This window comes from Uranotaenia lowii, chromosome 3 (assembly GCF_029784155.1).
Source record: "Uranotaenia lowii strain MFRU-FL chromosome 3, ASM2978415v1, whole genome shotgun sequence".
NCBI lineage: Eukaryota > Metazoa > Arthropoda > Insecta > Diptera > Culicidae > Uranotaenia > Uranotaenia lowii.
The window spans coordinates 316,226,672-316,238,248 of NC_073693.1; the positions used below are offsets into that span (position 1 = coordinate 316,226,672).

Sequence of the window (11,577 nt, forward strand, 5' to 3'; positions counted from 1 at the left end):
TAATGTTATTAGCTGCTTCATAAGAGAGTTACACCAGGTGGTCCAAAATAGGTCCCCTGGTCCAAAATAAGTCCGTTACCCTATAAACTCGAGAATCGAGATTCATCATTTCAGCTGCGTCCAACTTATTGTAGGAGTGTTTTTGTTTTTGAGAAACTAAAATATGGGCAGCTTTGTAAATACACGAATAGGATGTCGCATGAAATTTTATGATTAAAAAATAAATTAAAAAAAATAAATGATCAATTTCAGATTTTTGTATATGATTCTTCGCACTTCTTCTAATCTTTAAGAAGAGTCGATCAATTTTGAACTTTACTTTTGTTTATTTTATTTTCTTTGTGTTCAAATAAATTAAAATAAACTTAAATTAATGTATTATTTAAATCGCCAATACATGAATAAAAAATCAAAGATAATTTTGAACTTAAAAAAAAAAATAACGTATTGAAAAAAAAATATTGACAAAACATGCGAAGACAACCCATTTCATTTCTGAGCAAATAAAGTTTATTTTTAAAAACACCTTTTGGTCTCGAGTTCACTACAGTAGTGATTCAGTCGAAATGAAGATACTTTGCGTTTTACTTTGGTGTCTTGTCTACGCTCAGTATTCTTCCGCAAGATATGCCACTAAAGGTAAGTTCGAATAAGTTAAAAATTGTGATTTTTACGCTTTTAACTTTATGTTTTTCTGTTTTAAAAATAGCTCAATGTACCAACAAGGAGTACTACACTACCTGTGGACCATGTATTGAGCCGGTTTGTGGACAACCAACACCGGTCATAAACTGTTTCAAATGTAACGTAGGATGCTTCTGTAACTCGAAGTTGGGCTACGTCCGAAAATCTCCGGATGGACCTTGTGTTTTGTGCCAAACGACGGGATGAAAGGCCTATAGTAAAACAGAATGCTGGAATCAACTTTTGCGGTCAATAAATGCAGTTTAAATATTAAATTCAACTATTTTGAGGGGGAAAAGCTATCCAGAACATGATAAGTCCTTAACTTAAAACAAACACTCGTATGTGATCGCATAAATATACAATGAATGATAGCTGCCGGCGAAATGGAAAGTGAAAATGATGTGAATGATGTAATGAGTAACGTTTTAAATGACTTGAGTTAACATTTTTGATGCGATTTTTGTTTGCTGGGAAGAATGATCACTTTTAGTATCGTAGGTAATAAAATGATGTTTTTTGTTATTCAAAAAAATTCAAATTCTCTGGAAATCATAAAAAGATTCCGCCAATATACGAGCAGTTCCCCTTCGACCGATCTGAAAAGAAATCTTCACATCCTTGACGGAAGTGACGATTTCTTTCCGAAAGGCATTGAAGTCCGGAATTGTGACCGTAATGTGTGGAACCTTTTCCTTTTTAAGAGTATTAGAAGAAGAAGGTTTCTTAGTACTCTTATCATAATTAAATGTTAATATTTCCTTATCACCGATGTTGTGAAGGACATCGAATGAATTGGAAATTTCAACTATTTTGGCCGATGGTCCTGAATTAGTTTCGGCAATCCGTTTTCTTCCGACTTGGACGCCGGCCGATGACTTCACCATGATGGAATGAAAAGAAAAGAGAAAGATATGAATAAAAGAAAATGAAAATAATTTTAGCACTGAAAAGTGCTGATTGAAAAACAGGTAAGTATAAAATAAATAATGTAAAATGTTGCTTCAGGTACACAGCAACGATACGATGCTCCGGCGTACGTGCTGATGGCTCAACGGTACAGATGGAAGTGTAAATATGAGCAGCTTTGTAAATACTTTCATGAATAGGATATCGCATGAAATTTTATAGTTAGAAAAATATAACTATAATAAAAAATAATGGTCAGATTCAGACTTTTGTAGATGAATATTGGCACTTCTACTAAATTTCTATGAAAAACTAATAAATTTTGAATTTTGAAATTTTTGTATTTAAAAAAAAATTAATGTGCTCAAATAAATTTAAATTAATGTATTTTTTGTATCGCCAACGATTGAATAATAAATCATGGATAATTTTGATTTTCTTAAAAATTTGTTGAACGTATTGATGAATAAATATTTTCAAAACATGCGAAGGCACTCCAGTTCATTTCTGAGTAAATATAGTTTGTTTTAAAAAACACCTTCCGGCCACGAGTGCACTACAGTACGGATTCGGTCGAAATGAAGATACTTTGTGTTTTACTTTGGTGTCTTGTCTACGTTCAGTATTCTTCCGCTAGACGTGCCCCTAGAGGTGAGTTTTAATAAAATAAAATATATTTTAATTGTGATTTTTACGCTTATAATTTGATGTTTTTCTCTCATTAAAAAAGCTTAATGTACGTTCAGAGAGTACTACACTACCTGTGGACCATGTAATGAACCAGTTTGTGGACAACCGATCGTGAACTGCTTCAAATGTAACGAAGGATGCTTCTGCAACCCGCAGTTTGGTTACGGCCGAGAGTCTCCGGACGGTCCTTGCGTTTCGTGCCCAACGACGGAATGAAAGGCCTCTAATAAAACAGAATGCCGAAATCAAATTTTGCGGTCAATAAATGCAGTTTAAATATTAAACTCAACTTTTTGATGAAAAAAACAGGTATCTAGAACATGAAGTCCCTAACTTAAAACAAACACTCGTATGTGATCACATAATATACAATGAAAGATAGCCAGCGAAATGAAAAGTGAAAATGATGTGAATGATGGATTTTTTTGCGTAGTAATTTTGTTCCAATTTTTAAACTAAAAAGAAACCAAATTTTTAATTCGGTTATGATATAAAAACAATAACCTACTATTTAGAAAAATCTCGTTAAGGCTCCTTCAGATTCAATATGATGTCGTTTGGCAATAGCTTCAGAGTTTATTTTTATGTAGTTCCACTTCATAACCTGAAGAACAAGTGCTTAACATACACAGCCAAAAAATTTATAGATGGGATGAAGGATATGCAGAAAATAAATTAAATTTAATAAAAAATAAATGCAACAATAGTGGAATTCGAAAACCATGAAGGTAAACAGAATAAAATAAATTTCTATGGCAACCTTTGCTACGTTGGCAACACTAGGCAAAAAAAAAAACAAAACAAAGTTAGTAATTGGCAGCGCAGATTAATACCGTATTTTTTTTCATCTGGAGGCAAACTAGAGGCAACCTAGGTTCGCTCTAACTGCTGTCATCGTGCTCATTTATTGCTCGAGAGGCAACCTAGGGTCGCTCGAAAAAGGGACGGAGTCGCCCTGAGAAAAAAGTCAGTTTTGCGAGAAGTTCACCAATACTCTCAACGTTGTTGTCAAAACATTAAACAGCTGTTTTGGCTGAAAGCAAAACAGTTGAAATAATGAACGGGAAAATGATTATTGTCGCGATTTTGAACCTCTCAGTCAAGCAAAATCGTACAATCTGCTGTCCAGTGCAATCCGAACTCGAAAAACGGCAATCCGGATGTGAAGAACCGAGTGAAGAAATCCAGAAGGGAGAACAAAATGACAGCTGCATGTAAACATTGCGCTCGTTCTCACGCACACCTACGTATGGAATAGCTCGAAACCCGAAACTCATTTTTCTATTCTGACGGTTCCAGAGCCAAATCCGGAATCAAAAAAAAAATACGCCATAAGACTGTTGTTGCTGATTGTTTTGATTTGATGCTCCGGTGAAAAGAGACGTATTGGCTTAAGGAGTGCTGAATTTTTAGACTACTATTTATTTTAACTGAATGCTTATTTTGATTTGGCTTTCCGATGAAAAAGGCGAATTGACACAGGGAGCGCAGATTTTTAAGGCAGTTGCTGCTGATTGTTTGTATTAATTTAGCCTTCTGATAAAAAAAGGAGTTAGCAGTGCTGATTTCTTCGACTATTTCTACTGATTGTTTTTTTGATGAGGCTTTTCGGTGTAAAAAGACGGATTGGATAAGGATGCGCAGAGTTTTAAGGCTGCCACTGCTAATTGTTTGTTTTGATTCGGCCTTCCGTCAAAAAAAGCAGATTGGCTTAAGAAACGCCGATTTGTTGGACTGTTTCTGCTGATTGTTTGTTATGATTCCACCTTCCGGTGTAATAGACTGATTGGCTAAGAAAGCGCATAATTTTAAGGCAGCTGCTGCTGATTGTTTGTTTTGATTTGGCCTTCAAGCGTAAAAAGACGGATTGCCTTACAAAGCGCAGATTTTTAAGTTTGCTGCTGCTGATTTTTTGTTTTGATTTTGCTCTACAATGAATAAAAACGGAATTGGAAGCGCTGATTTTTTAGACTGTTGTTTTGATTTGGCCTTCCGGTGGAAAAAGACGGATTGGCATAGGAAGCGCAGCTTTTAAAGGCAGCTGCTGCTGATTGTTGCTTATGTTTTGGTGTTCCGGTGGAAAGAGGCGGATTGACTTAGGAAGCGCATGTTTACAAGATTGCTGCTGCTAATTATTTATTTTACTTGTCCTTCGGGTAGAAAAAAAGATTGGCTTAGTATGCGTAGATTTTTAAGGATGCTGCTGCTTCTGATTATTTGTATTGATTTGACCTTCCTGCGAAAAAAACGCTTTTGGAAACGCAGATTTTTCAGACTGTTGCTGCTGATTGTTCGTTTTGTTTTGGCCTTTACGTGTGAAAAAGTTATTGGCTTAGGAAGTGCAGATTTTTAAGGATGCTGCTGCTGATTGATTGTCATGATTTTTCCTTCCGGTGTAAAAGACTGATAAGCTTAGGAAGCGCTGATTTTAACGCTGTTGCTGCTGATTGTTTATTGTGTTTTGAATCACCGGTAGAAAATGACGGATTGTTCTGTAAAGCACAGATTTTTAAGGCTGCTGCTGCTGATTAATTGTTTGGATTTGGCCTTCCTGTAGAAAAGACGAATTGACTTAGGTAGCGCAGATTTTTAGGCAGATTTTTAATGCTGCTGCTGCTGATTGTTTTAGTTGATTGGGCCTTCCGGTGTAAAAGACTGAACAGCTTAGGATGCGAAGATTTCTAAAGCTGCTGCTGCTGATTGTTGGTTTTGATTTGGCCTTCCGGTGAATAAAAACAGATTGGCTTAGGAAGCGCAGATTTCTTAGACTGTTGGTGCTGGTTATTCGTTATGATTTGGTCTCCCGGTTAAAATGGCTTATTGAATTAGGAAGCGCTGCTGCGATTGTTTCGTATGTTTTGGAATTCCGGTTAAAAAAGATGGATTGGCTTAGGAAGCGAATATTTTTAAGGCAGCTGCTACTGATAGTTTGTATTGATTTGGCCTTCCGGTGGAAAAAGACGGATTGGCTTAGTAAGTGCAGATTTTTTAGGCTGCTGCTAATGATTGTTTGTTATATTTTGATTCTTCGGTTGAAAGAGTCGAATTGTCTTTGGAAGCGCATATTTTTAAGGCTGCTGCAACTGATTGTTTGTTTTGATTTGGCCTTCTGGTGGAAAAAGACGGATTGGCTTAGAAAGCGCAGCTTTTTAAGGCAGCCGCTGCTGATTGCTTGTTTCGATTTGGCCATCCTGTGAAAAAAGACCGATTGGCTTAGGCAGCGCATATTTTAAGACTGTGCTGCCGATTGTTTGTTTTTATTTGTCTTTCAGTGAAAAAAGACGGATTAGCTTATTAGGAGCATATTTTTAAGGCTGTGCCGATTGTTTGTTTTGATTTGGCCTACCAGTAAAAAAAGCGGATTGGCTTAGGAAACTCAAATTTTCAAGGCTACTGCTGCCGATTGTTTGTTTTGATTTGGCCTCCCAGTGGTAAAAGACAGATTTGCTAAGGAAACGCAGATTTTTAAGGCTGCCGCTCCAAATGTTTGTTTTGTTTTGATCTTCTGGTGGAAAAAGACTGATAGGCTAAGGAATCGCAGATTTATAATGCTGCTGCTGTTGATTGTTGATTATGATTTGTCCTTCCGATGGAGAAAAAAGACGGATTGGCTTAGGAAGTGAGGATTTTTAAGGCTGCTGCTGCTAATTGTTTGTTTTGATTTGGCCTTCTGTTGAAAAAAGACGAAATGACTTGAGGAGAGAAGATTTTTGAGGCTGCTGCTGCTTATTGTTTGCTTTAATTAGGCCTTCCGATGTAAAAAGAAGTTTAGGCATAGGGAGCGCAGATTTAAAAAGCTGTTGCTTCCTATTTTTTGTTTTGATTTAACCTTTGGTGGAAAAAGACGGATTGGCATGGCAAGCGCTGGTCTTTAGACAGGTGCTGCTCATTATTTGCTTTGATTTAGCCTTTCGGGGGAAAAAAGGAATTGGCTAAGGGAGCGCAGCTTTTAAAGGCAGCTGCTGCTTTCTATTTGGTTTTGTTTGGCCTTCTGTAGGAAAAGACGGATTGGCTTAGGAAGCGCAGATTTTTGAGGCTGCTGCTGATGATTGTTTGTTTTGATTTGGCCTTCCGGTGGAAAAAGACGGATTGGCTTAAAAAGCGCAAATTTATAAGGCTGCTGCTGCTGATTGTTTATAATGATTTGTCCTTCCGACGAAAAAAAGACGGATTGGCTTGGGAAGCGCAGAGTTTTACTGTTGATTGTTAGTCATGATTCTGCCTTCCGGTATAAAAAGACAAGTTGGTTTAGAAAGCGCAGATTTTTAAGGCTGGTGTGGCTGATTGTTTGTTTTGATTTCGTCTTCCGGTGCTAAAAGACGGATTGGCTTAGGAAACGCAGATTTTTAGGCTTCCGCTGCTGATTGGTTGTTATGATTTGGCTTTCCAGTGGAAAAGTCTGATTGGCTTAGGAAGAGCAGATTTTTAAGACTGCTGCTGCCGATTATTGATATTGATTTGGCTTTCTGTTGCAAAAGCCTGTTTGGCTTAAGAAGGGCAGATATTTAAGGCTGCTGCTGCTGCTTTTGCTTCGAATGAAATACAGAATGAAGATGATGGATATTTGGTATAAACAACTTGTTAAAAAAAATCAAAAATCAATAAGAAAAACCCGATTTAATACACTTATCAGTGGATTGGAAGCTTTCTTACAGAGTGTCAATTATCTTTGGAAATAAATGACACAATAATGGATTCCTTATTTCTGAATTATTTATTATTAATCTATAAAAAAGATTATGATTAAAGAAAATCGATAGCAAAAATTACTAAACTCAATATAAAAAAAGGTGCCCAGTACGTTTTTTGGAGGATAAACGAACTTATATTCAACGAGTTCATTTATAATCCAAATAATTCAAACTGTTAAAGTTTGAGAGCCACATATCTCGACGCTCACTAGTGGTCAAGGGGTTAACCTCCTAAACTCTCATGCTAGATGGCGTGGGATCGATTCTCTGCTGTTTTATGAAATTTTTGTCAAATTTTTGATCGCCTTTGTAATTAATTTAGCGATTGCTGGCTACTGCTGCTGAGCAAATGGCTACCTTTTTTGGAGCCAACGTAAGCATGATATGTTCTATGGAATAGAAAAATTTTAAACAATTTTGTTTTTTTTTGGTTTTGAAATAAGTCCTACAGGAAAAAAAATGCAATATTTTGATACTAAATTCATCAAAATCGTGAAACCTAGAATAGGAGTTAATGTGTTAAGAACGATTTTATGGAACATACAAATTCCCGGACATCATCGTAACTCGTCGAGCTGAGTCGATTGGTACCTATAAAGTGGGGTCTTGGACCCTTAATTAATGATATCCCCAACTGACCGTTCCCTATGCCTTTCTGTAAGAAAGCCAAAAAGGTTTTAACTGAGAGTAGAGGTGAGAAGGAATGTATAGATGTGTTGAAAGAAATGCAGAAATTAAATAAAGTTTAATGAAAAAAAAAGAATAAAAATACAGTATTTCTAACCGGCAACACTGAAAGTAAATAAAATAAAATAAATTTCTATGGCAACGTCAAAAAGTGTTGTCATCATTTATAAAAACGATGGCAAGGCATACTTTTTCCAAATTTTGCATCGTTTCAATGTCTTCGTAGCAGCACACATAAGAGAAATAACATAATAAATTACTTGGAGATCTAGTTTCTTATCAAAAGGCTTCAAATTTTTATTTGTGATATTTTCTAAAACAAAAAATTATACCCAACACACAGTAAAAAATCTGCTGAAGTTTTCTCGGAAATACAATAGTACTTACTTGTAAATTAAATCATTCAGAATTCCTGAAATACTCTTAATTTTTGGATATTTAAAATATCAAGAATGTGGGCAAACAACCAGTGGCTACTTCGGTGCGATGCTATAGAACATGATGTGATCTTGTTCAAAAGACAGGCTCATATTTAGAACATCGTGATTTTGTACAATAACATAAAAAGTTACGACGGTTTATTCAGTCTTTTTTAAACTAATTTTTTGTTGTGTATTGTTAAACTTCTAGGTATGTGAACAAGACAATTTTGAATGAACTTTGTCCTTCCACAAATCAAAATCGTTGTCCTACCTATGGGCTTGTGATATAGCTCAGTTGGCAAGTCTGTTGTCTCCTGAGCCGATGTCCGCGAGTTCGAGCCCAAGAGTAAACATCGAACGCAGTTGTACTGGATAAGTTTATCAATAACGATCCGCCAACTGCAACGTTGATAAAGTCGCGAATGCCATAAAGATGGTAAAACGACTATAATCGAAACAAAAAAAAAAGTTGTCCTACTAAATATTCGAAAACCTGCAAAATTCTTCCAATATGGAAGATGATGATTTCAATAAAATAAGCGAATGGATACATATTTACTAAGAGAACTGAGCATTTAGTATGTTCTTTTTACAGAAATTTTACTTTGAGCCCAATCATCTATGTTTTTGTGACTGTCAAGTCCAATGAGAGAACTATTCAAATTCAACGTGGAAAGTTCTTCAGAAAAACGGCAATAATTTACAGCATTCACCGGTGCACATCCGAAGCTGCCAAGGTTCTAATTAAATCCATTCTATCACTTAGGCTGACAAACAGCATTCGGCAAAGACACTCTCGGTGGCAAAACTTGCTGAATGGATGAATGTTTGGTTCAAAGTAAAAACTACACAGAAAAGTGAGCCAGCCATTGAGTTAAAACTTCGAATCCAGTTGAATGTTTCTAATGAACGTTCCGACCGCAACGGGCAAACTTTCTTTCAACACCCCTTTTACCGGGGAAGGATCAGCATCGGTTGGCCATTTAGGTATGAATTGTTTTTATATCACTAAGGAGGGGGACCAAATGGTTACGAATTAAGGGTTTTTGAAAGATTAGGTGGAGAGGAAGCGGATAGGACTTCCGGTTAAAAGTTGTTTGAGCCACCCACTCAAGAGACTTGTGTTATTGTAGGGCAGTCAAATTTGAACTATTTTGAAGATAGGTTACTTCATTTTTTATTTGTAAAATTTTTAAAGAAAAGAAGGAAGAAGGCTATGTGAAAATCAAGTTAATTTTTTTTTTAAATTTATCTTAAATCTCGAAGATTTCAAAAAGAAAAAAAAATGTAAATTTGTCACCAATGTCTTGATTAAGATCACTTGCAATTGTAGCCGGTTAAACTTTCTCAGAGGCTAGGAAACATATTTGCATAATAAATCAATTCAAAGTTAATGTCTATCGCAAATAGATGTGTTGAAATTGAAACGCATTTGTAATCTATAGTTTTAGCAAGTGTACCGCCTCTCGGCAAGGATTTATGAGAAGGAATTGTAAACTTTCTTCTAAATAGTAGGTACCTTTAGGATGCAGCGAAGGTTTAATCCCCCCCAATCCAGGATGATGAACAAGGTGGGGGAGGAATTGGGTGAAGCTATCAAACTTTGCCAATTAGGGCGATGTCTTTTCGGGTTTATTGGTTGAAGCTAAAGCTGTTGAGTGTCTTTTGTGGGTCGATCAGGAGTAGATGGAGAAGAGCCGGGAACATCAAATGCAGAACACACTTTGAAATGATAGTTGCATACCTAAGGTTGCCAGAATTTTTTCATCACGTATCCGGGCCGGACAAACCGGACAATTTTTATATAAAATCCTGGCAAAATCCAAGCATTCGATTTCAAATTGACGATCATAAATCCGAGAAAAATCCAGGAAAATTTTGTCAAAACTCTGAAATTTCTCAACAAAAATTAAAAAAAAAAAATTAAAATCGATAGACTTTCAGCCATATTTAGGCTTCCAAAAAACATTTCATGATTATTTTTATGAAACTTGCTTAAAAATTTCGTTTTGGAGGTGTTTGTTGTTTTTTTTTTTGTTTAATTTGCTAAATAAAGTGAATAAATCCGGGCAAAATCCGGGCATTTTCTAATGAAATCCGGGCAACCGGGCCGGGCCGGACTGTTCTCAAATTCAGTATTAAATATCCGGGCAAACCCGGATAAAACCGACCAATCTGGCAACCTTATGCATACCAACACTCATAATTCAGCTCTTACTGCAATCATGAGTTTTCAATATGTCAACGTCATTGGCATAAAATGTGAACGCCAACGACGATGAATCGATTTGAGACCTCCGGAATAAACCTCCCAGCGGAATCGCATTGCAAATGACTGAAAGAAACAAAATTAAATAATTTTCATGGCTCTCCATATCCCATCGCGAGATAAAGGAGGATGGAAACAATCACCGGAATAGAATTAATTGATTCACTTTCGGTTAATACTGTATATGTGTATGTAATCAGGCGTTAGAAAGCAAAAAACAGTTTCTCGTTTGTAATTCACGTTCCCATTATAAGACAATATTGGCAAACTACCGGCCAGACGCCAGACGCTGTGTGTTGGTGGTACATTGGTTAAACTGTTGGATAGGCAAGATTAAAATAGAAAATTGAAGTGAGTTTCATTCTCACCGAAACGGTTATATTTTCTCTTTTTTTGTTCGTGAGATGAATTATAATCATAATAGGATGAAAATCCTATAAAAATTCTTCTTGAGAGCTCGAGTCTTTATGCCAGTGACGGGATAGCAAATATATCATCTTTGGCACAATGCACATTTTAGCGCATTTTCAGCACATAGTTAACTTCGATCGGCTTTGAAATTTTACAACCTTTTTTTTGGGTGTACCGTTTGTGTAGAGATTTGTGGCTCCCAAATTACAGGTTGTTGAACGGTTTGATCCCAAATTATAGGAAGATTCATGATTTTGACTCAAATTTGCGTGACACAAATACCAGAGTTATTGCAAATTTTTGTTTATCATTCAACAAAGCTTCTTTACAAATGGTTTGGTATATATTTTAAAAAATTGCATATACTGCAAGGTTTAATTTGAGCACATTGTAAATAAAAATTGTCGAAGGTACTTGAAACACGGGATACTGTTAAGAAGTTTAAAAGTGATAATAAATTTCATTCTTCTATTTGACCCTTTGAATCAAATTATTGAATCGATGATCGTAAATTAAAGCATTTTTATTGCATTGCATTCTACTCCGGATTATGGAGAGGGGACAGTGAAGGCAATTGCCCCGGGCCACCGACTCTGCTTTAAGCTTTAGAAATCAAACCAAACCAGAACCATTGGAATTCAAACGTAAAATATATCAAGTAAGAGGACCCCAGTGAAATAATATTTTCAATAGTTTTACTATAATATAAATTAAAGGGGCCCATAAAATAAGAATTGCAGATGTTTCCATTTTTTTTGGCTATGCGAAACAGGACAACTACTTTCATAACCTTGCAGTGCAAGACTTGCACTAT

At 36.0% G+C, this 11,577-nt stretch overlaps 1 protein-coding gene and 1 long non-coding RNA gene across 2 annotated transcripts; both read left to right on the plus strand.

Annotated features, from left to right (window-relative positions):
• Window positions 1-561: 561 nt before the first annotated feature.
• On the plus strand, window positions 562-1,059 carry LOC129754649 (chymotrypsin inhibitor-like). The gene is made up of 2 exons (XM_055750826.1): window positions 562-639; window positions 710-1,059. The coding sequence occupies exons 1-2, from the start codon at window positions 567-569 to the stop codon at window positions 889-891; spliced, it is 255 nt and encodes an 84-aa protein (XP_055606801.1). The 5' UTR covers window positions 562-566; the 3' UTR covers window positions 892-1,059.
• Window positions 1,060-2,137: 1,078 nt separating this feature from the next.
• Window positions 2,138-2,567, plus strand: LOC129751949 (uncharacterized). Its single transcript, XR_008738832.1, has 2 exons — window positions 2,138-2,244; window positions 2,324-2,567. It is a non-coding gene; the product is annotated as an uncharacterized LOC129751949 (long non-coding RNA).
• The last annotated feature ends 9,010 nt before the right edge of the window (window positions 2,568-11,577 follow it).